The sequence below is a fragment of the Hippoglossus hippoglossus genome, chromosome 3, assembly GCF_009819705.1.
Source record: "Hippoglossus hippoglossus isolate fHipHip1 chromosome 3, fHipHip1.pri, whole genome shotgun sequence".
Lineage (NCBI taxonomy): Eukaryota > Metazoa > Chordata > Actinopteri > Pleuronectiformes > Pleuronectidae > Hippoglossus > Hippoglossus hippoglossus.
The window spans coordinates 7731550-7757372 of record NC_047153.1 but is presented as its reverse complement, the minus strand read 5'-3'; the positions used below and the strand labels follow the sequence as shown (position 1 = coordinate 7757372).

At 44.2% G+C, this 25823-nt stretch overlaps 1 protein-coding gene across 1 annotated transcript; it reads right to left on the bottom strand.

The window, feature by feature from the left end:
* Positions 1–1310: 1310 nt before the first annotated feature.
* On the bottom strand, positions 1311–19482 carry tnfaip8l3 (tumor necrosis factor, alpha-induced protein 8-like 3). Its single transcript, XM_034573133.1, has 2 exons — positions 19094–19482; positions 1311–2448 (listed from the first exon to the last, which is right to left on the bottom strand). Exons 1-2 carry the CDS (start codon positions 19137–19139, stop codon positions 1886–1888), a joined length of 609 nt encoding a protein of 202 aa, XP_034429024.1. The 5' UTR covers positions 19140–19482; the 3' UTR covers positions 1311–1885.
* Between the last annotated feature and the right edge of the window lie 6341 nt (positions 19483–25823).

Here is a 25823-nt window from a genome sequence, read left to right as displayed (position 1 = left end):
AGACCACAACAAACGAGATGCTAGTTAATGAGTTTTGTAGATGCTGGTCGTAGGCGGATTTGTTTTAATCTTTAGTCAGAACCAGTTTAGCTGTTCCCCCTTGTTTCCCATCCTCATGCCAGGATAAGCCCTCTGGCTGCAGTGGCTCCAGCTTCATTTTACCAGTATGAGAGTTGAATCAGATGAGACAGAGTTGAAGTGGAGGTCAGATCGAGAGACTGTATCAACATCTGAAATCCAATCACGACCAAACCAAGAACAACACGTACCGTCAGTTCCTCCAGCAACAGTTCTCAGGTCAGAACTTATCTCTGTTATAAATTATGTGTTTTATACATTTGAGATGAATGACAGCTCCCCAAAGTGAAGCCAAATCATCTCGATTGCCCCCTGGTGGCGAAACTGAAAAGTGTTTGTGTCTTTGATAGGTTTGGTTTTAACTTATTTGATGCTATAAAAACTTCTGACAGCTGAGACTGACTCGTGATTGGTTAAGCGGGACCTCGGAACCGTGGCTCCGCTCCACGACAACAACAGCGCAAGATGGCAGCTTTCATACCTGGGATATTTTTGGCTTAATTTCTGGATAGTGGGAGGAAGAGGAGACGCGATGTCCATGTTTATATACATTCTATTATATACGGCCTCCAAATGACGTCATCAGCACAAGATGGTGGCACCGCTATCCAAGATATTTTAGCTAAATTTGTGTACAGCAAAAGGAAGCGGAGACGTGTCGTCCATCTTTATGTACAGTACCCCGTCCAGACCGCCTGATTCAAGAGGCTGGAATCAGCTGAGTCTGCCTAATAACCAGTTACTGAGAGCAAATGGCTGCTGAGTGGGTGGGTGGTCTGTCTGTTTTGTGTTTCTGTGAGGAGACTTAAAACTGGACCGAATCATTGAGCTGGAGTCAAACCAAGCCACCAGGGAAGTGAAGTTTTCCTGGACCGTAGAGTGGAGTCGACCGGAGGGCATCAAATGAACCAGAAATGACAAATCACATGATTCTCCTGCTCTTTTCAAAACACGAGTTGACGTATTTATACCTGGCACCGATGTGGGTCGAATGGAAGTCACTTAATTCACCGTTTTCCAGATCTGATCTGTTCATCTACTATCTTTGAGGCTGTTGTCCTGTAAAAAGAGGCTGCAAAATGGATTCTTAAAAAGACTGATGAGCGTGCAGGAAAATCATTGTTAATCTTGAAATGTGTCATGGGAGAAAATTATCATTATGACAAGAAGGAACAATGATTCCATAGAACCTCACGCGGAGGTGTGGCTGTCAGAAGAACGACAAAATAATGTTTACAAGAAATTTTTAATAAAAGTCAAGTGTTATACCCTTGTAGAGAAGATTGACACATAAGATTGATACACACTACACACACCAGGTCATAGTCGTTCTTATGTACAAACATTATTCAAGAGAATCTCATACAAACACGCACACACACACACGCACGCACACACGCACACAGAGAGACAGACAGATCACTACTACTAATTATCTTCCATATACAGTATACCTAATGTATGTTTTTTGGCCATTGGTACAGTACACTTTTGCAGACAAGGAGAGGGACTTAAAATGCATACATGGTGAAACAGGTTGTCCCAGTGTGCAGCAGCGATCCACTGAGCGCAAAGACGGTCTTACAAAAATCCCCTCATTGCACCGCAGCATCGGGATGTTACGTATAGCTCCGTGGAAATGGCTGCAGGAGAAGCAGGAAGACCAGAGCAAATAGAAGGATGTGAGCCGTCACCGGTGAGCAAGTGAAAAGAAAATGGGAGGAGGCAGCGGGGGGGGGGGGGAGACCAGCGAGAAAATGAGCAAGAGGGAAAAGAGCTAGAGGTGAAGGAGGTCAGGCGTGAGAGGTTAAAGCGTTCCTTCGTCCAGCAGTTTGTTGATGCCGTTGCAGATCTTCCTCAGAGACAGTCTGTACTCCTCTCCGTCCCCGTACAGCTCGGCCAGGAAGTCGCCGTGGGCAAAATGGTTGAAAACGTGATCGATGCGTGCGTGCGAGCGTGCCGTCAGGTGCTGCTCGACCAGGGTGTGAAGCAGGTCCCTGCACTCCAGCAGCAGCTCGGACAGAATATTCCTGTCAAAGGTGTACTCCACCTCGTAGAACGACACCGCCGTCATGGCCGCCTGGTTCATCTTCTTTTTGAAGCGCTCCACCGTGTCCAGCTCGTCGGGGCTGAACTGGTGGTTGCGGTACAAGATGCCGATCTTCAGGGCGATCTTGATGACATCCTTGATGATCTTGTGGGCCTCCTTCTTGCTCTTGGTGAACTCCCGGCTGGCCTTGTAGAGCTCGTCCAAGATCTCGCTGCTCGTGTCATCCGTCAGCATGTTGGCCACCACCATGGTCGCCATCTTGCTCAGGATCTTCTTCTGGGCCTGCAGGGCCAGGGAGCGAGAGTTAAAGCTCTCCTGTCCTGAAGGGAGAGAAACGAGATGGTTTGAGGTTAGTCTGAAATCCTGACCTTCACATTACCTATACGAGAGGAGCAGTCATCAGAGCACATACCTCTGCAAATACATTTCTGATTTTGTCCTTCATAGTCGATATATTATTCCCTGGGAAATTGGTAAAGACGTGAAAGATCTATCTCGCAGAAAATTAAATGAAAGTCAAAAAAATTCCTGGATCTCCACCAAAATTTAATTTGTTCTTCAATGACTCATAATCCTTCCACCAGGTTTCTTATTGATCCGCCCTGCAGTTTTTTGGGTAATGCTGCCAACTAGCAGACAAACCAATATATGCCTTTGAAATCTCAATCTCTCTGTAAATAAAGGATCAGAGAAGCAAACAAAACAAAACAATGATATAAGGATCTTGTTGAAGTAGCAGATTGCAGATTTAAGTATTATTAAATTGCTTTGGCCACTTGGAGGCAGCAGAGCAACCTGAAAAGACGAAGGTGATGTGGTGAGAACATGATGAAAAAACAGCTTATTTACACGTCCAGAAGATTCAAAACAACTTTAACCAAATTTTGACCTATGAATGTGTTTGCATGATAAATATAAATCCTATATTCATTGCACCAACTCCTGAGGGGAATGCTGTTCTTGGCTCTTTAGCCTCTATATGCTCCACCGTGTCAGTCTGTTGTTTGGAGCCGAGCACAAAGCGAACACTGTTTTCTTTTTCTTCTTACCTGGAAACATCTGCCTGCTGAAAGCATATCATTCATATCTGTATAGATTTTGTGAAACCTGGGGCTGAGGACATTGCAAGTAAAAAGTTTGCCTGGAACCAGAACAAAAGTTTTGGAAAACACAGAGAACTTCTCCGTACACGTTATTATTTTAGTCTTTGAGTGCACCGCGCTTAAATATGTATGTGTTTACATGCAACAGCTGGACAGATAGCCTTTTGAAACATTCTTAACCCATTGTAATAATAATATGAAGTCCTTCCTTCCTTCAGCCTATTTTGTCCTCACATAAACTTGGTGTGCTAAAAACAAAAAGTCTGTATAGATTTCTTAATTATTCTTAAACGGTTTTGTATTGCAACAACCTGGTATCTGTATTTGGTGTCATCTCAGTAAACATGAGGGCACAGCATCGATCCAAACTCCTTTGGGTTTGAACCAATATATAATCTAATCCAAACTTTTATACACAGAGCTGCTACTGACTAAACGTCTATTTGACTAAAAACAATATTATAATTTGAGGGCGTTTATAGTTAGAAGTGTAACTTAATACAGACTGAGCGAGTGCAAGGAGGAGATGAAACGCGGTGCAGCCACATTCTACGGCAGGGCGGCGTCCTTCCTGGAGCTGGCAGTGGTGCGGCGGGCTGACTGTGGGATGAATGACTATCTGCTCGGGATAACATCAAACATCTGTGCACAGATAAGAATCCCCCTGTTGCACACACTTTCTCCACACGTGCGGATTGATCACAGTTTTTGTGCCATGTTCCACCGCGGCCTCCATCTATCACGGAGGAGAACATCAGGCCGTCTGCATCCTCATGCAGCCCAACATGTGTCTGTGTTGATGGGAGTAGTGGGAGGACAGAGAGGGGTTTTATTTAGGTGCCACCCAGCTACAGATTACACACCACATATCTCCTACTATGACTAAAGGAGAGCGGTGTCACATATTCCTCCTGCTCCCTGGGCACATTGTCATCCTCCTCCACATGGATGTCAGGAGAGAAAAGGATGACAGAGAGAGAGAGGGGTGGATAGATACAGAGAAAGAGAGAGAGAGAGAGGGAGGGAGGGAGAGAGAGAGAGAGTATATGGGGGCGCTATTACCCAGTGGGCTTGGCTCATAAACACAGATGAGTCCAAATCCTAAAAGGAACACCTGCTTTGTTGTCATTATAATTTGATTGAAACAGACAGCTATGCAGAATTCAGACCATTGTCAGATCATCATCTGTGTGTGTGTGTGTGTGTGTGTGTGTGTGTGTGTGTGTGTGTGTGTGTGTGTGTGTGTGTGTGTGTGTGTGTGTGTGTGTGTGTGTGCGTCCTGAATGTTGCACAACAATTTGGCAAAAGCCCAATCGGTGGCATTTCATGTGAACGTACAGAAGTGACATTTCATGCGTTGTTCTGAAGCTACATGACATTTCGTGCACGTATAATTAGCCCAACATGACATTTAACAACTAATAAGGCAAATCTCTTTGTCCACAGTCATTTCCCAACAACAAAAAATATCAGTTTTATCGGTTGTGCTTTTAACGACTTTGCTGGACAACAACATGGGCGTGAGGCGGGAGCTATATTAGACACAAGTGGCGTGAGTGGGCTGATGAGCGAGGAGATGTCAAACCTGCAGAGTCATTAACGGGATTGTTTATCTCTAAAATCAACATTTCAAGTGTGTTTAAATCAACAGCTGCAGTTTAAACAAAGACAGACGTGCAAAGAATGAACGTCCATGTTTAATAAGTTGACTTAAAACTCATTGAACAGGCTTTAGTTTCCCTCAGGCGTGTATTTGAATGCATCTGCACACTTGTCCACATCATGTTTAATGTTTGTATTGATAATTCATGTTATTGTTCATTTATTGACTCTCATTGGTATTTATTTTATTTTCTGCATTGTCTAATGTTAATTATATATCAGCTATATTTAGGTGGAGGCTTTTTAAATAAGTCCACTGAGTTGTCTGCCTCCCCCTGCACTGTATATTATAATTTTTTTTTTCTATGTAATTATTTTTCTGTGCTAAATAAACCTCAGTCTAAATATATATATATTGATATTGCTTATTGTACAAGCACGGTGAGGAGGTGTGACACAGAATTGGCTTTAATGTTCTATGCCCATAAAGAAGAGTTTAAAACCACAACCTTCACCCAGGATGGAAAATCATTCTTTAAACGTGAAAAATATTGATTATCGCAGCTTTACATGGATGAACAATAAGATAAATAAATGCATACACATGGAAAAACAAGTACGTTGGTGGATGGTGCAGAATATAACTACTACTCTGTGTACTATGTTGTGTGTAAAGATGCATTTGACATTTATAGAAGCTCATTGTGCAAATCTATCCCATGACATACTGTTACCAGCTCCAACATACAGAAGCCCACAGCGTTTCAGCAACTCGTAGCTCTTCTACGTTCAAACTGCGTGGGAGAGACGAGTCAGTGACTCATCCCTGCAGGCTGCAGTCTGCACACTGCTGAATATACCAATGTTAACTATGAGGCCTGAGGTGATCGATAGATGATGAACATATTAACTTCACAACAGCAACAGGCTCCCTGATGTTTAGCAGCAGCAGCATCGGGATACATGAGAGTGGTTTTCATTAGGCAAATCTGCGCCTCTCATCAACAGGCTCTCTTTGTCACTGTCATTTCCTGTTTCTCTGAAGCAGCTCTTTGTTCCAGCGAGTCTCTGATATTCACAAACCCAACTGGATAGATTTCTGAAACCCTGGCACACGGATGAAGGTGACAGAAAGTGCTCCATAAAGCCGGCCTTGTCAGACCAATGACGGTGCAGGATCCAACTCCACTATATGTGTGAAGAGTCACTTTTAAAAAACGGATTCCTCTAAATTATGCAACATGAGGGATTCTCACAGCAACTGAGAAGAGTAAAGCATGAAAGGAACTGATAAAATCTTTTTTCTTGTTTTTACTGCAGAGCTAAAAACTAGACTAATTATTTTTCTGAAAACCAGCAGGTGGCTATGGACTCACTCGCTTGACCCCCGTCTCAAGACTCCCTGAGCGGTGAAGGAAAAATGAAGAAACAAATAAAGTGTACTATGAGGAGAACTATGTGAAGAATGGGCACGGAGGCTGCCTGAGGTGTGAGTCAGAGCGGTGGGGGAGATTTTAGCACACACAGTAAGCGAGGGTAGATGATTATAAGAAACTGAGAAGTCCAAGCTCACACACACACACACACACACACACACACACACACACACACACACACACACACACACACACACACACCATGTCACCCAGGGGCTGAGATGAGTGACATGCATGAGCCAGGGTGTCAGAAAGAGTTTGACAGGAGCCGAAGCTGTCAGGCAGTAAACCCGTCGCTCCTGTTACTTATCCCTCTCCTGCTCTCACAGTTTCTCCCCTGTCTCCTCATTTCTTCTTCTACATCGCTCGTCCGAGAGTGTGAAGTTTTCCCCGAAAAGAAAGTTGGAACTGTGTCCACCGACAACAAACCAGTTCTCCACCAGCCCCATCAAAGAGTGTTACATAAGAGTGTTTGGGAGTTGGTGGTGTTTGCGTTTAACATCAGGATTAGTAAGGTGCTTGCTGCTCTCTGGCCACGGCTGTTGACTAGACAGTCTCTCTTTGTTCCGCCTGATGTTTTTGGAACGCTGAGTCAACAGTTTTCTGCTGCGCTGCATCAGAACATACATCCAGTGTGGAACATGGAGACCGGCCAAACCCTCCTCTGCTAAAGGTGGTGCGCTGCAAAAAATGTCCATCTGGCCCCGATTCATTTTTCCTTTCAGTCGCAGACTCTTAAATGAAGGGAGTGGCCCAATCGGATGTACGTAAAAAAAAGAGACCAAACATGGAAGAGAGAGAAGAATTGTGTTAGAGAACTAATCCAACTTGAGAGAATAGGTTGATAGTTTGGTAAGTATGCAAAATAAAAAGTTGATACGAGCTGAGTCCGTCCCATTTCAAAAAGCTGCTTCAAATGCAGCTAACAAATGCCGGGAGCTTCGTGGCCCGGATAGAGCTTCAGATACATCAGTAGGAGGCTACACCCCCAAGTTGTTTAGCTTAGCTTAGCACAACGACTGGTAATTTGGGAACAAAGCTTTAATCTGTATAAAACTCTTTATGGATAAAGTTATGGACTGAGCCATGTCTTTGCTATGACCAATCACTTACTGGAGTTGGTTGCCAGTCATTTGAAACCATTCTACATCTGGTCAAACCTCTGTGCACAGGAGGAAACTCCATTATCAGCAGAGAAGAGTGTGAAAAGTGACCTCAGCCCATTAGCAGAACTGATAAAGTCCTACAACTCAACACTAAATGAAATGACTTGCTAATCGGGACATTTCCTGCAGTGTTGCTGATTGGCCGGGCTCTGAGGCAGCGTCCTGAGGCTTGTGTTGGTCTCATTCCAATGTAACCAGAGAAATGAAACATTATTAACTTTGACGAGGGCCGGCCGGCCTTGAATAATAAACGCTGGAGGCAGTAATCAGCTGGAAACCTCGCAGAACATACATGTCTGACTGAGGCTGCTGTGTGTCTGCCTGTGTGCGACTCTGTAGGTGTCACTCAGGGGCTGGTCTTGTGAGTTTGACTGCTGCCACTTCAGATTTGTTTATTATTTTTAATTACTTTGACATAATCTGAATTGAGATGAACTGAATTTAATGCAAAGTAAATGTACAAGAAAAGATGGCAGCATTTGTTTATACAAGTAAATAGTATAAATAATCAAAGGTTAGAATAATAAGATATAATGTGTTGTCTAATGCAATATATGGTGACGTATAACAAGGACAAATGCATTTTCAGCTATATTTGTTGAAACCAAACAAAAATACTAATCAGATAAAGCTAAGCTGTATAAAAAGTAAGGAAACAACAGAGCTGAGTTATCATGAGATTAATGATGAACTAAAATAAACCTCGGCGGAAGAGCTGAGAGTCATTAACGTCTGCAGCCATTAAGAACATGATGTTTTTGCTCCGGTTCACCTTTGCAGGGCTTAAGATCCTGACTGATCAGGTATCACACACACACACACACACACACACACACACACACACACACACACACACACACACACACACACACACACACACACACACGGAAGGAAACACAATACTTTATCAGTGCCCCCCTGTTTGGTGGTTTCCAATGACAACATGCACATGTTTGGTATTGGACAAATCCAGGTCATTCTGTGCACAGGTGCATGGGATGTTTTTTGTGCCAGAGAGACACGAGTACATACATGTGTTCACCACTCATGTGCTTCCATGTGCTCACACAAAAGAGAACATGTTCATGCTCAGTCGTCCAAGTGGGGTTGGACATTAAAAGAAGAATGAACAGGGAAACGAAAACTGCTCAGCACCTTCTTCCTCTAAACATTATTAGTACAAACAGTAAAGTTTGCTGACCCATGACCAAACTCAAAGATGCACAAAGGTTACGAGTGTTTTTAGCGACTGACAAACAGAAAGCTCTACAAAGCTTTTTCTTGTGGCCGTCACCAAAACTCCCTGCTGTACGTTTACTTCCCGTTTGCAACCTATTTCCCCTTCACAGGCGCTAAAGTGGTGGATGACTGAATGGCCAGTCCTTGCCTCTCTGAAGATCAGCGGTGACCAAGCCATTCTTTGCACCTTGGAAATACTAAAACTGCAATTATCTTTCAGTTTTTCTCCTCAGATGTTTTCTTTTGTACGGGGGACAGCTCTGCACAAATAATCCCCGTTGTGTATTGTGAGGTTCTGCAGTATAGGTACATACATTCATTTTCAGAGTCCTCCAGCTTTGTGCACACGCTGTGGCAGCAAGCCCACTGAAAAGCCTCCAGTCATACATTCAGTCATCCATCAGCACTGCAGTGTACAAACACAGCCATGTATCAATACTTAGAGAATGTCAGAGGGAATGCTCTTTGCACAGGAGAAGAAATGTGACAGGTTTTTGGTCTGTTTGGCCGGGGCCTTTTTTCGTCAGCTTAGGTTTCCAATAAGGAGTCACTGTCGACCCTCTCTGGCTGAATTTACAAGGCTCGAGGAAAACAATGGGGTGGGTCATTCAGGAATAGTAAAGGGGGCTTTAATAGCCTGCAGGGTTTGTGCTAAGCAAGCCTGAGAGGCCAGTGGGCTTGAGAGGGGGGGAGAGGATAGTGAGCTGGGGCCGGAGGTCGACTGGTGAAGCTGGAGGAGAAACATCATTATTTTACAGTATCACACTCCGCAGACTTTTTAATATAATTTCACAATTGCAGAAATCTCTGTCTGTATGCGGCTCACATATCTCGACAACCGTTATCGGCCTCACACTTGGCGTATGTATTGTTTGGGGCCCAGAGAAGTGCAGTGATTTCTGCAAAAGTTGCGCTGTTGCGATGGTCGTTCTGCATTCTGAGTCGAGCTTCACCAAACTTTGAATAAACAGCTGAACAACTCCTCTTACTCACCACGGCTCATTTAGTCACTTTTACAGTTTCAGACAGAAAGCTGTAACCAGCATCACCACAGGCCGAGCAAGCAGCACATTGCAAGCAGGCATGTTTAGAACGGAAACGTCACTAGTTCAGTAAGTCGAGTACAGACAGTGTCTGAAGATACGTAGGGGAAACGCTGCGGAAGTATCCAGACGGTGGAATAAACTGAGTTCCTCTTGTCATTTCGTGTCTCTCCTCCTCTCGCTCTGGACCTGAAAAGGCTCTGGCTCATCTTCTGCTCGAGAGATGACTGACACAAACACACTGCCCCTACACACTCACACTGTCTCGGATGTGATGCATTGTGTGTGCGTTTGTATTGGGATGAAAGAAGCTGGGGATGGTGATGACTGGGAAAGACTCAGTTTCTACTGAGAGACTGAGAGTGAAACTCAGTACAGTCTAGAGCACTCATGTTCATTATTCATGACATGTAAAATCTGATTCTGAGCCAGTTTCCAAAGGGCACTCTGCAGCCGCGAGAGGTCATTCACCGTCCCATTAACAGCTGCTCAGGATGTAGAGGAGCATTCTGACCTTCGGGGTTAATAAATAACTCTCTTTTAATCTCTAAATGACTTTCATTTGTGTGAAGTTGGGCTGCAGAGTTTAAAGTTCATTTCCTTTGGTAGATGTGTCTCTGGCTGAAACTGGAACGTGCAGGTTATGACTGACTCATGTTTTACTGGAAGAAAGTGCAACAGCAGGAAACGCAGATTTATCCTCCTCAGATCCACAAGGCTTGTAAAAGCCTGCTGATGCGAAAACACAGGACAAGACAAATGGATGTTATGTTTTTTTTTCTTTGTGCCATTAATACTTTGTGCAGGTGTTGACCTTCTCAGCTTGAATCTATTTATTTGGTCCCAAAAGGCTGAAACTATATGAGGTTGGGCACAAAACGCACATGAGAGTAATAAAGATAACAGACATTAATACACTGGATGGAAAGTCTGACGCTATGTCACAAAAACATTCCAAACTCCTCCTCCCCCCAATTAAACAATTATCACACCTCTCCATGACAACGTGGTCTGCAGTCGCTCTTTGTATTTCAAAGCAGTTATAAACTTTGTTGCTCTCAGGTGCTGCTGGATGACAGTTCAACATTCAAACTCATTTGTTTTCGAACACAGAAAACCTAAGAGATGGTCCCAACTATGACAAAGATAAATCTTTCTCTTACATTTTCTTGATTTAGGAATAAGTCAAAATGCAGATCTAATTGAATTGAATTGGTAAATGTGCCTCTGCACGTATGTCAAACTTCTGTATTGGTCCCACGGGCAGAAAAACAAGGTTGACTCAGCATTTCTTGCAAATTCAAAGTGAATGTAAATCACACAAACAAACTGATGTCTTTTAAAGTAGCTGTAATGAAGTGGTCTGATATAGAGCGGTTGAGAGTGTGATTAACCGACTCGTCTACGTGACTCACAGTCCAGGGAGAAGCACTTAGGAGCCTCAGGAGAGACACGAGAATAGATTACCTTTAGCCTTATTCAATGCCCCATCCCTCATCTCTGTCTTTGTCTCTTAGTTGTAACGGCCACGTTCCCGTGGAGCTGAACAAGAGAGCAGAGAGACGTCTGATGGATTCATGTGCTGCCGGTTTGATCGCCTGTCACGATGAACAGGAGGGAGAGAAAGAAGACGATGGGAGAGTTTGACCCCCACCTCTAGCTCTGCCCTTGGCTCTAATCATGGTCGCTCCTCATCGTGAGGAGCAGGGAGGCGGCCGGTCCGCAGAGGGTGAGAAGTGGCACACAGGACATCCTGTTGGGACGCAGCGCCGGCCGCAGGGCCCTGTGAGATGCCTGCCCTTCGACCTCTCCTCGGGTGTAAAGCTAATGTCTCCGCCAGCTGTGGCTTGGCTGATGTCTGCCATTGTTTAGATAAAGAGCCAGGCCACAGTTAGCTGGTTATCTGCATGGCATGCATGGGAACTGGCTGCAGGCTGTCTTCCCTCTCTGCCTCTGTGCTCTGGGGAGCTTCTCTGGAAAAGTACTCTCACAAATCCCGTTAGGTGGAAGTTGCTTTATAGGGGGAAAAATACTGAATCTATTTTCATATAAATAATGGATATATTTTCTACTGCCTGATAATGTTTAAACTGTAAACTTTTATTATTTATGGCTCCAAGGTAGCCAGAGTCAGGGGTGTCTCTAAAATCATCTTTGCACACAGGAATTGATTCTTTGCACACTTTTGCAAAAACAGTAGTTTGTTGGGAATATGCTGAAGAAGAGCAACTAAATAAGTAATAATAACTTTATTTCTGTAGCACTTACAAGGTCACAAAGTGCTACACAACATATTGAGGTTGAGACGTTAACATTCATAGAGAATCCCAAATAAAGACGGGAGCGCTGACTACGATTAATCTCCACTGACCAAAACTGCAAGGAAATGCGGGACAGATGTTTGATTGACGTGTGATCACTTGGAAATGCAGCTGTGCAAAATAAAAAAAAAATACAAAGTCTAACCATCTCAAGGAATGATTTGAGTTATAAAACCCTGGCTCTCTCTTTATAGAAAGTTGGTGCAAATGTGTGGGCGGGCGTGTTTGTGTGTGAACTGTAATGACAGACTGTGAGACTGAGGCCTTATAAAAAAATCGGGGGATAAAATATTGGGGCTTTTCCTCACTTTAACTGGCCTGGAAGACAGACAGGCAGACAGGCAGACAGACAGAGGGACAGACAGAGGGACAGACAGACAGACAGACACTCACTTCCCCTTAACTTTTTCCAGCTGAAATAAAGAAACTAAGCTATTTACAGAGAGGGGGAGAGAGAGAAGGAGGGAGGAGTTGGACAGAGCTGGCAAGATGCACGTTTTCATTTCACGCCGTTCAGTCCAGATTAATAGAATTGAACTGGAATAAGAAGGAAAATGTGGATACGAAAAATGCTTTGAATTGGGACGGAGGAAAACATCCAATACCTCTGCAGATGTGTCAAAAACAATTAAAAGGAGGGATGGAAAGAAGGATGTCGTGGTGGGGGTGAGAGGAGGTGACAACATGTATCTACAGTATATTTAAATTCTCTTGCTCCTTTACGTCAGACCACATCACATCTCCTCAGCCTCGTTCCCTTCTCACCTGCAGCTGTGTTAAAAAAACTCTGTCTTTTAATTATCCTTGTGAAGCTCGTGTCTCTCTTCGACCGTCTCCTCCTCTCTGTCCATTCCTCAAGAGCTCTACAAGATCTACAGCGCTCAGCCGACCGTGAGTGGGGAGGAAGTAAATGTTTTCCGGCCCTGGGTGAGTTGCTCCTCTCACAGACCTTGGCCAAGTCTCAGCATGCCGTGGCATCGTTTACAATGAGACACACACACACACTCACACTCACACTCACACACACACACACACTCTCACACTCACACTCATCCCAGCCCTGCCAGCTTTTCCCATAACTCTGGCCTCCTGGTTTGTTTACTAGTTCACCCTCTCTTACTGAGTTTACGTGAACGTGAGGCGCTGGGGAAACTTCGAATCGCTCACAGAGAAGCTCAGTCTGTCAGTGACCTCAGCTGAATCTCCACCCCCCCCCCCTGCCCTGACTACTATACCCTCTGTACCACTGGCCCCCGCAAGCGTGTATCTGCCAAGAAACACACATGTTAGTAGTGTTCTCTTTGCACAATCTATGTTACATGGATATCCAATGTACTGGAGAGTATTATTAGTATGAGTATGAGTGAAATTTGAAAAGTTGGACTATTGAACCCCGTCTACATTTATATGTGACGAATTTGCAGCAAATATGTTTTAAAGGAAACATAACTTTGACTTGATTACATTGTCTATTAATGTAAAATTCCTGCAGCATGTTTGTTTCAGCCACGATAGCAGATCTTACAATATCCCCTTAATAATTATACATAGTCATACATTTTTATGTTTTATGAATTAACAGATCTGGGATGAATGGATGTATAGTTGAAGATGAGGGAACGATCATGGATCATTTCATTGAAAAAATTGTGTTTAATGTGACTTAATGTGAATTTTATTTAATTACATCACTCTCAAGTTAATCAATTTATTCGCAGTAACTCAACAAGGCAGGAACCACTTCTTTAAATGTGACCCTTTACATTGAACTTATGTAATGAAGTTACATGGACATTTCAAATGTAATTGAAATAAATAAAGTTAGTGGTAATGTTGTTTTTTGCTGCACTACAACTTTGCAATGACGACACAATACATCCCTTGGATCCTTCAGTTTGCAGGTTTTGTCCAATTTAAAACCATAATAATCTCAAATAGTTTATTTACTGCACCCACACAAACCTGCGTGAATATATGGTTGTTGGGCAGATGTGTCTGAGTGAATCTAAACCTTATGGGGACGAAGATTATCCAGGAAAGAGCGACAGTGTTTCAGCTGTAAATTCCGCCTCCATTAAAACGTTGCTCTTGCTCTGACTGTAGTGATAAAGTTGGACGTACTTTGAGCTTTGGCCTCGGAGGCCCTGCCTGTGCATGACACCCTTTGGTGTTCAGCCAGAGTGCTGCTGCTCCCTTGGCTGCCAACCCACCGCTAACTAATGACCAGGAAATAACTGTGGTTCACACACACACTCACATAAATACTCACACACACATTTGTAGTTGTTTCTGACTTTTAGTGACTGCATTCCTTCTTCCAGCTTCACCCTCTCCACCACCAGCCAAAACCTAATCCTTCCCCCAGTTAATTCACATCCCAGTCTGTTGAATTTGAGTTTCTACAAATGTAATTGTATAAATTGTGTAGTGTAAATGTAATTTCTACCTCTACCTCCCAGAAACAGTTTTAAAAGCAGCAACGCATTATTCTGCTGAACTCACTGCTGTGATATAATATGCAGATTTTCTTCCTGTCAGATTCTTACTCTGCTATAATCAACACAGTTATTTGAGTTGTGCCAGAGTTGTGAAAATCTTTCTGTATAATTGCCTCCCACTCATACTGGTTTTTATTTGCCCGTTTTTCACTGCCATCATATGTAAGTGGGAGAGTCTCCTTTTAACTGGAAAAAAATCTGCGTGGTAAAGTCCTGCTAGGGGACGTTGGGTAAGACGAACCCAGACTTCAGTGATTTCCACAAGCGCATCGGACTCTAATGGCGAAAACACTTGCATGAGCCGCAGAGTCCAAATTGAAACCAGAAACCCAGAGCTAAAAAAAGAATCAACTTCCCTTTAAAAATTTCCAGCGATTCTTGTGAATTTACATCACAGCTCCACTGTGCAGCTCTCACAGCCCCTGATACCTGCACACGCTCAACAGTCCACTGACGCCAATCCACACAGTTTCCCTCCCACACCAGACGCCACTGGTGACTGTTTGCTTTGCTCCTGCCGGCCCTCCAGTGAAACCACAGCCGTATCCTCCCCCTGACTGTGGCGCTATGAGGCCTTGTCAAAATGCCTCTGCGGTCTAACTCCATGTTTCAGTCATGGCTCAGCCGTGGGGTGGGGTGGGGGTGGGGGGGAACAATTCTCTGTGCAAATGTCCCACAAACACCATGAAACGCCACAGCTTGATTGGGCCTGCGCATGCATCTGCAGACGAGGGGAAACGCACCCACGCTGAGGGAAGTGGATCTGGAGTTTTAGGGTTTCTCTTTCACTACAGCTGAAAAACCTCTTTTCTCCTGAGTCGTCTTTTCCATTTACAGCTTCGCTCCTTTTTTTTTTCTTTTCTCAGTTCATGTTACAATTTTCCAGAAACAGCTCCTGGTGTCTCATGTGTGTGTGTGTGTGTGTGTGTGTGTGTGTGTGTGTGTGTGTGTGTGTGTGTGTGTGTGTGTGTGTGTGTGTGTGTGTGTGTGTGTGTGTGTGTGTGTGTGTGTGTGTGTGTGTGTGTGTGTGTGTGTGTGTGTGTGGCAGACTGGGGTAGTGCAATGAGAGCCCCTCCATCTGTGGGCCAGATTAAAGGAGGAGGAACAAAAAAACCCCTGAAAGATGCATGTGTGTATGAGAAGAGCAAGGGAATGAGCCAGAGGAGTGTGGGCATTTCTTCAGTCTGTGTGCGTTTGTCGGTGTTTGGGAGTGTTGCAGTATATGCAGGCCTGGCACGGCTCTGCCTGTCTCTCATGTGTGAAGCATGTGGCCAGTCTGCCAACATGGCAATCATGAGGCACAGGCTCTCCTCTGATTGCTGGGTGCTCCGTGCCGGCTCGAGTGCAGCAGGGATATTTGAAGTGTTTTTGGAAATGGTGATTAGGAGCAAAATGACAACGACAAAAGCCCCGTGGAGTTCATTTGTGTTTTCATGAAATGAAAAGAGGCTCTATATGTGAGAAGGCAAATGTCTGCGTCAGTTGCTCCGGATATTTTTCACAACTTTTTGAAAGTCAAATGTCATGCAAATTTGGGATAGATGATGGACGCAAAACTGGAGGAATACATTTATCTCAGGATGAGAAAGAGGAACCATCATGTAGAAGTAGATGTCAAGTTGTAACCCACAACGAGATTTTCGAAAAAGTGTCATTGTGCTCTCAACAAAAAATTGTCCTCACCGCAGCAGACTTTCCACATCATACCTGTGAATTGAATACTAAGACTTCTTCGACTTCACCTTCATTGTCCCTGAGGGGAAATTTGTTTTGCAGCCAGGCAAAAAAACTAAAACTCACAGGAAACACAGGCAAAAGTAAGAAAAAACTGAAACAGAAAACCGAGAGCTCCTAAAACCATCAATAACACCAACACTAAGACATCAGGAGTGAACAGGAAGTGTCTAATCAACCTGGTTCATCATTTAGACGCGTCTGACTCAGACAATTTCCTGCTGCGTTCTTCATATGTGAAAGCCGATCCTGAAAAAATGCCCAGACCCGATTTTCTGGACTTCATGTCTGAAATCTGCTTATGTCACCTGGCTGAATATTAAATTCCCGTTGTGTCATCAAACAGCACATGCAGTTTTTATTTTGTTTATAATAAAAGCACGGCAGCGGCCCTCATGAATGTCACGTGTGTTATTACAACAGGCAGAAACGCTTCTCTTGTCAACAACTCTGCTATCTATGGAGAATGTGCAGTAAACACAAATGGCTGGAAATAGCTCTGCAGATGGCAGATCTGGTTGTGGTGAGATAGTGGGAGGCATCGCCACGGTGAATCAGCCAAAACTGAAGTGTGGGCCGGTTATTCTCTGTCCTCCAACATAATGTCAAACTAATAAAACAACTTAAAAGAACTCCACGAGTATGTGGAAACAAAACCTCCTGAAGTTTCAGCGTTTGGTAGAAAGCAAATGTCTCAGTTATGTGCATTTCAGTCATAGTTGAGCAGAGCAGGTGTGTTGACTTTGACCCATAGACGAGGCCTCGTCCCCACGAGAGCTGGATGAATCAGTTTGTGCTGCATGACTGGATTATTATGGGTAAACGTGAGTATTTGTAGAAGGTCTTAATGGTATCTATCTATCTATCTATCTATCTATCTATCTATCTATCTATCTATCTATCTATCTATCTATCTATCTGTCTATCTATCTATCTATCTATCTATCTATCTATCTATCTATCTACCCCTCTACCCCTCTACCCCTCTACCCCTCTATCTAAACAGCTAAAGGGCAGAGAAGGCGGCGGGACGTTCACACCCTCCTGAAACAGAACACCTCAGTGTTTACCCTGCTGACGTTCTGTGCCAGAAAACATATGAAAAGCTGAGATCCATCCCACGTCCCTCATGCACACACTCAGGGATGAGGGTCATGTTTGTGTGCGGCGGCCCTTTCAAAATATGCCTGTTTTCAAAATACGTTTGCTCAGGTTTCATTGGGACGTTTGACCTTATAAAATGAGCCCTTCCAGTTTTTCCCCCCCCCGACGGTAGACTGATGATTCGAAGCTGCAGCTCGACCACAAAGCACCGTGCATTTAGCGAATGAGTCAGGCTCTCGCTTTCGCTCTCCACTGGGAGAAATGTCATTCTGCTTTTTATTCTGCTGTCACCCTTCCTTTTCAACATGTGCAACATTGCTTGTAGACCAGAAAGACAAGCGTACCAGAGTTGATTGCTCTTAAACTACAAAGACCTGGCCACTTGTCATGGCTTTAGCAGATCACAGTACATATGTTGAAAAATAGAAAAAGACATTTCCATGATTTACCTCTGGCCCTGTGTCTGGAAACCAGCAAACATCACGCACAGGAAATAGAATCGATAAAGCATCTGCCTGAACAGATCGGCCGTGACGCACCAACCGGGGCTTCATGCTACTGGAGCGCCGGTTGATGTTTTAACCTTGATCTGAAATCAGCAGATGATACGTTAAATACAACGCCCACCAAGGATTCTTCCAAAACTCTTATATACGCTCCCCTCCCTCGTCAAACATGGACCAAAAGTCAGACAGACAATGGAGCAGATGGACAGACAGATGGTCAGAGTGCAACAGAGCATCATCAACACTCTACGCCGTCAAACAAACGGGCAAACAGCCATAACATCATCAAGTTTACTGATCAATCAACAGAACAGCGTCCATTACTAGCAGACCTGCTCATAGTGTCCCAGGACGGTTCATACACGAGCCCGACAGGATGCAGTTATAGAGGAATCCACATTTTTCTAATATAAACTCCTTCAGTGAATCAGTGTAATTATTTACAGGGACGAGTCCAACACGCTGCGCAGTGTAATGAAAACCTCCCGGAGACGCAGTTCACTCGTGACCTTTGAACTCAAACTTGAGTTGTTTCACCTCCCGGACAGAATTATTTCCACAGGATCCCAGCTCAACACATTGTCTGCATGCTTTGAACACCGGGAAACGACGGACACTAAACTTGAACATGTGTTTGTTTTATGTGTCCCTCGTGAAACAAACCCAGTGAACTACAAAATCTAAACGTTTTCACCCTCCCCGGGTGCAGGAAATGATTTGTCATCATTCAGGACGTGCTCTCTCTCTCTCTCTCTCTCTCTCTCTCTCTCTCTCTCTCTCTCTGTAGCGGGACGGGTTGATGAACAAACTGGACGCACGTGTTGGAGCTCGTCTGTTCCTGGTGGCGACTGAACCCGCTCTCATCCGCACAACTCAACAAGGCTCTGCCAGTCACCAGCATCAGTGTGAGCCGCAGCAGCAGAGATACTGACACTGGATAAAGTGTGAAAGCTTTAAAGTTGTGTGTCTCTTGGTTTTCATGAGTCTGCATGGTGAGCAAAATGTAAAAGATGATGAAGGTGCAGACCACAACCTGATGAAAATGCTGGAAAGGGCTGAAAATGTGCTGGAAAACAGGAGGAGAGAACTCACTGACCCTCTGGATGACTGACACACTTCATCGTAGAATATATGAGCTTAAAGCCGAGTCACCACAGCTCGTCAGACACTGATCCTGATGTGGTTGTGGTCCTCGGGCTCAGTGGACACTCACCTGGAGACAGGTCTCCGTCACTCTGCTCTCCGGAGTCTGAATCCATCTTCCCCTGCAGGACACTCGGAGGCTGCAGAAGCTCTTCTTCGTGTTCCCTCTCCTCTCCAGGGAGTCTTCAGATTTCTTCACAGCACAGAAATAGAAAATGAAAAATGCTGTTTTTGCTTCTTCTTCTTCTTCCCCTGGTGAAACTGAACTTCCCTCTCTCAGCCTGGACCACTGCTGCTGTGAGAGAGGAATGATACTGAGCTTATTTGCTGAGCTGTCTTCCTCTTTTCCCTCTGCTCTCCCTCCTCTCTTCTCCTGACTCCCTCACTTTCTCTCTCGTCTATACTTTCCCCCATTGCCGATGCTCCCTCCCCTCTGCTCTCTCTCTTGGTCCGTCCCCTCTCTGACTCTCCCTCCCTTGTCCCTGCCGCTCTCCTCCTCCTCCTCCTCCTCCTCCTCCTCCTCCTCCTCCTCCTCCTCTTCCTCTCATTCGGTCCTGTCACACTCAGCCTCTTCACGCTCTCTCCCCACTCAAACTCTTTCTCTACCTCTCTCTGTATGCTGTAAGGGCTGTCGCTTCCTCCCTCTCTCTCTCGTCCTCCCTCCCTCCCTCTGTCTCTGGGTAAGAGTGCTGCCTGTGTTTGAGCAGAGAGTCATTCACGGCAACTTGAAATGCATCTCCAGCAGTAAAAATCCCATGAGCACTTGTTTCCTGGCTGTTATAAAATCAGTCACTTATACTAAGTACACAGCGGTGGTCACAGGTTACTGATCTGCACTAATCATTTAATAGGTTTGATGTGTTTTAGGTCATTTAAGTGTAACAGGAGTTTTTGAGTTAACATGACTTTTTTTTTTTTACAGTTTTCCCATCACGGACCTTTCAAAGCATGTTGCCTATGTTTTCATCCTTTTCTTTCCTCTCTTCTTCATCCTTTACTTCCCTTTCTTTCTACTTTCCTCTCCTCTCCTCCCCTCCCCATCCTTTTCTTTCCTTCCCGAGGCTACCATGTCTTGCAGACACTTGTTTTTGATATATGTCCAAGGACGCTCCAGCATCCAACATGTCGGCAAATAATAGTCTAGTAAAAAAAAAGTCAAAAAGTAAATTTCACGATATTCTTTTCACAGTTTCCCCATCTGTCTTCTGGGGTTTGATTCCATGTTCACTCATCTCATGAGTGACACACAGTCACAATGCCAGTGTGTCCTTGAATGCACCACAGCAGATACTGTAACTTTAACAATTTCAGAAGAGAATCAGAAGAAAAGGACATGTAAGCGTTCTTGAAGGTGTTGCCTCAGCTTCACAGTGCAGATCTGTGTAGTTTGTATTATTGTTTTAGCTTTAATGACCACAACTTCAGCTTTTTGTTTCTCTCTGTTCTCTCTCACTGCTCTCAGGCAGCTGTATTAAAACAAAAAGCAATGTTTTACTTTGTGCTTAAACATATGAAGAACGCAGCAGGATGTTGGTCAGACTCGTTCACAACAACCGGAATATGTCCAAAATATTCAGCCAAGGTTTTTTTTCTTTTTCTCACAGCACGTCGACACGGCGTCGGCCATCTCTTCAAACCTCAATTATTTCCTAGTTGAGACGTCTTTTTCATCCTGTGATATTTGCATTATTTTGTTTGTTTGTTTTTTCGTGTCTGTGGCTTTTTAGAAACGTCATCAACACGCCCAGTCACTATGAATTTTCCTCCTGTATTCTGACATGGGCTCACACGGACAGTTTTGCATATATTTAACCAGGGATCATAACAACTGACTCGGACATTTGCGTTTCTCACATACAGCCACTTCGGAAAACTTCAGGAAAGTTCAGTGTTCGTCTGAAAGCAGCTTGTGCAAACTATACACCAAACAGCAGAAAAGTTAGTGCCTGCATCCACCCACCAGGGGGTGATCAAGATGATTTGGCTTTACTTTTGTGAGTTATCATGTCGTCCATGTCTATGCACAGTCTATGGGTGGAACTCTTATTGAAAGTAAGTGATGGTAAAGTGTGTTGAGCTGGCAAATCTCCTGCTGTGTTCTTCATATGAGAAAAGATAAATCAATTTTCAGGACAAATGAGGACAGACATTAAACATGTGAAACCCTCTTTATACACAGTCTAACCATCTCTGGGTTGGTTCCTCCCCTGCTTACGTTTGGTCTCTCTGTCTGTGAGATGACATGAACTCAGATTCAGACGTGAGGAGCAGGTGGGTGGTCGGTTGGGGGTCCGACAACAGTTGCAGGCTAAACCGTCCCCCAGGTGTGGAGCTGACTGTCGCTCAGCATGAACGCCGGGCACCAGATGGCCGAAGCCTGACTGCCCGCTGCCCGAGGCGCTCGTATCTTTGACACTGTGCGTGCATGTGTATTTGTTCTGCAGAATTGTAGTGAGGAATAAAAATATGCTGTAAATCACCACGAGCTGAGTGTTCTTCTCTGACATGACAGGAAATGAAGTGTATGAAGGCAGAAGAACATGTATACAAACATACTTGCACTGACACAGACAACCAAAACACTGAGTCTACAATGTCTTGTTTGCAGAATAGGTATGAGAATTATGGGATATAAATTTGAAGCAGAGCATTATTCTGCAGCACAGTGCAGTCCCCCCCCCGGCATGTGAGCTTATGAGTTTTGGATAAGCCTCACTAATCCAGTTTCTGATATAATCAGCGTCATCGGGGTCTCCATAGACTTGCCCTCAGTTCCAGGGGCCGTTTAGTTGGTGAGTTATTTTTGTTGTGTAACTACATTTACTGTCAAATCCACTGTGCCTCTGCTGGATAGGACAAACTGACCACACTACACTAACAGGAGATAATGACCTGTGGTGAACGAGGAATTCATATCCACCACACGATGTACAAAAATACTCCATCCCAAGTGAAACTCCTGCATTTTAAAGTAATAAATACCAAAGTACAGTTATGACCAATAATATGTACTTAAACATGAAAAGCAGGAGTGCAGAAGGACAAGGTCATTTATAATCTGTAGTATTATTCTGAGAATGTCTTTATTTTGGTTTGCAATTTAAAACAAATATTTTATCATAATTTATCAACAACCACATCATCAAAACAAAAACCCACAAACAAAACAAAAGGATAAAACAAAACACACAAAACTAAAAACTGAAAAAAAAACTAAATACACACAACATAAAATTAGTCATCACTCAACTTCAGTGTCTTCATATGTAATCAACTTTAAAAAACATGTTTAATACTAGGGCTACGTTGTAGCACTGACGGGAGAGGCATTTCGAAGCCTGTTGCGGTTGTTGTCGATCAATGACCAAGCGCATGTCTCCGCGTTGCATGCGTTTTGCGCACTGCGGCAAGGATAAATGCTTCACTTCCTGCGTCCATCACGCGATGTTGATCCTTGCCTGCTAATTGCTCATTACGGTCCACGCTATCAATTGCACATCACACTGTGAACATTTTATGTAAATCGAATGATAGTTGTAAAACAAAGCTTACTTCCTGTTGCCAGTAGGTGGCGCCATCACTATTATTACCTACAGACTAATATATCTGTTCAAGTAGGGGCTCTGATGTAGCGTGAGCAATTTTGTGTCAATTGGACAATGTTACAACAACTTAATTATCACACTGATCAGTAGGTGGCGCTATGACCCTGAACTAATATTAATATATGGAGCTGTTCAGGTCAGGATTGTGATCATAGGTCAGTAGTTCGGAGCCGGTTGGATACTGCAGGGTGGATTTACAAAGTACTTCCTGTTTCATGGCGAATCAGTAGGTGGCGCTATGACCCTGAGGAAATATTGACACATAGAGCTGTTCAGGCTTGGACTCTAATCATGAGACAGCAGTTTGGCGGTGATAGGACAATGCACACTGGAGTTATGACAACATCGTCTCCTTTGGCGAAGGATGAACCTTCGCCACACCTCAATGTTTACACGGTTTGAGGAAATGTCACAATTCTGACCATGGTCCAATGACTTGACTGAGCTCTTTTGAGCTGTATATTGTAAAGCAGCCAGGAGCAGTTCATCAAAGTATAAAACATGTCACTTCCTGTAGCCAGCAGGTGGCGCTGTGATTTTAAGTCATGATTTCTGTGTAGATGTCATCAGGCCAGGACTCTTGTCTTACATGTCTAGTTTGGACTCGATTGGACCAAATATGTCCGAGATAGAGAACCTCATGTTTTGATGGCGTGTAATCAAACTCTGATGCCACGCCACGGTCACACCGTGTGACGAAATCAAATATACCGAGGTAGTTTATATCTCCATCTTGTTTAGATGACACTCACCTCAATATGAAGTTGATCTGATGAAAGCCGTACGTCAGTAAAAATGTGGAAAATTTGGAAAATGGCCACTAAAGTCAGAATGGCGCCGGCTTCCTGTTTGGTCTAGCATATCTATCCAAGAGACTTATTTGTTTGTTATGAAAAGACACATGTCCCTATAGATTTTTGTACATGTCGGCCAATCGTGGTGCCGGGGCTGCCCTTTAGGGGCGCTAGTCAGTTATTTTGCCACGCCCATTCCTTAAAACCATCTGAATGTCTGCAGGGGGGGGGGGGGGGGGGGGGGGCTGTTACATTTGTGTAACATTTTTTCCACGCCCAATTCAAATTACTCCAGAATACAATTACTTTTTCGGGTTTTGAATTCCCTGCAAACTTTGGTAACAATTTGAGCATGTCTAGGCCCTGAAAAAGCCCCAAAAGGGAAATACAAATCCTTCGAAAAATACAATAGGGCCTCCCACCGTTCGGTGCTCGGGCCCTAATAAATTAACAAATAATCCAGCAGGGGAGTGAAACAGAGAGACAATATGGCCACTGGCATTTGAACGTGTACGTGTGTGCGTGTGTGTGTGTGTGTGTATGTGTGTGTGTGTGTGTGTGTGTGTGTGGGTGGGTGTGTGTGGGTGTGTGTGTGTGTAATCAATCAATCAGAGCACGTGGCAGGACGGTCCAAAGTTTTCGCTGCGAGGCTCTTACGTGGGAGTTATTTTAAAAGCCGTCTGGCGTCCTGCCTCCGTGAATCTGTCACGGAGCGATGGAAACAAATGGAATGAGACGGAAAGTATACATCATGTGACCGACAGAACCCACATATGAAGAAGCAGCGAGGGCAGCCTGAGCACGGCGAAGACGTACGTCACGTTCTGCAAGGCGAGCTGTTCACGATATAATACCTGACTAAAGCTGCTTTGCTGGTCGGAGGAAAAGGAATTTCTCTGTCATGTGGATTTAAAATATGCCAACACCTTAAAACCTTAAAACTTGTTTAACGGCACTGGGCATGATGTAACTGACACGTGGGTAATCTGTCCCAAAGGCAGGGGAGGCCGACACAGCTTGAAACCACAAGTACTATTCAATTCCCCGTTAAAAATATTTCCTTAACTGACACACACACACACACACACACACACACACACACACACACACACACACACACACACACACACACACACACACACACACACACGCACACACACCACCACCACCAGTCGACCAGTAGACTTGAAGCGAACATTACCGCAGATCTATTTCACAGATGCCTGACGTCCCACAGTTTGGAGCCAGAGGAATCACATTGGCTCGGTATGTCTTCTGTCGACTGGAGCTCTCCATAACGTTTTGATGCTTTTATAAACTGTGAAGACACACAGGAAAACTTTTGAGCTTTGTAAGCACTTTTTTCCCCTCATCCTCCTCGAGGCTGCAGGGATGGCACCGTCAGTCTGTTGGTCGATCGCTCCACTAACTTGGTCCAGAAGCAACTTATCACATCATCAACATCTCTGACTAATAGTTAGTTTGCCATGAAACTTTGGTGCAGACCAAACAGATGAAACCATGAACTGTTTAAAGATGGACAACAAGTCTCCACTGCATCCCACTATACGGAGATGAAGCTAAAATATCCCAGTGAACAAACGTCACCAGCCAAAGTCCTGTGTTTGGTCCATGTCCTGTCTGTTAACATAGAGGAGGGCACCTATACTGTGGAGCCTTTTGGGGACCTGTCATGTCCCCCATTCGGATGGATGGATGGATAGATGGATCCCAGTGTGACATAGATAGATATTGATGGTGATTGACAGTATGGGGCCCCTTATGTAAGGAAGTGATAATTAAAGCCTCCTTCACCCTGAAGCTACTGTAGTTCATATCAAGTGCTATAATACATACTGTTTATACATGTTTGTGACCTGACAACAACCGGCAGTTCAGCCTTTTGTTGACCTCTGCTCAGGACTGACTCAACTGTATTAGCAGGAAAACACAGAAGTTTGTGGTCGTGGAAGAAACAAATCGAGAGAAGAGCAAGAAGGATTTATTTACTGGACATGTTCTGTTTTTCCTCTATTTTCATCCATTCTAAATTGCTTAATTGTCTCTTGACTCATTTGTGGCATGAGGCTTTACACACATGAGTTTTCTGTGAAGAAGAAGAATGCTTCCCTGGTAAATTCACTGGATCCCTCTGACAAAGTGCTTTCAGCGGCCACTGCAGATTGTGGTGTACGTGAGAAGATTTCCATCTGGATGGACGACTGAGGAACGAGGTTAATGAGAATATGATGATTCATCAGCTGTATCCAGCGACACACGCAAAGAGAGAACAGCCTGAGACACACACACACACACACACACACACACACACACACACACACACACACACACACACACACACACACACACACACACACACATTTGTACTTCTATCTCAGTG

Coding starts and splice junctions, on each gene's coding strand:
- tnfaip8l3 (XM_034573133.1), bottom strand. CDS start 19,139: ATGGATTCAGACTCCGGAGAGCAGAGTGACGGAGACCTGTCTCCAG. Junction 2,449..19,093: donor TGACGGAGACCTGTCTCCAG/GTGAGTGTCCAC, acceptor CTCTCCCTTCAG/GACAGGAGAGCTTTAACTCT.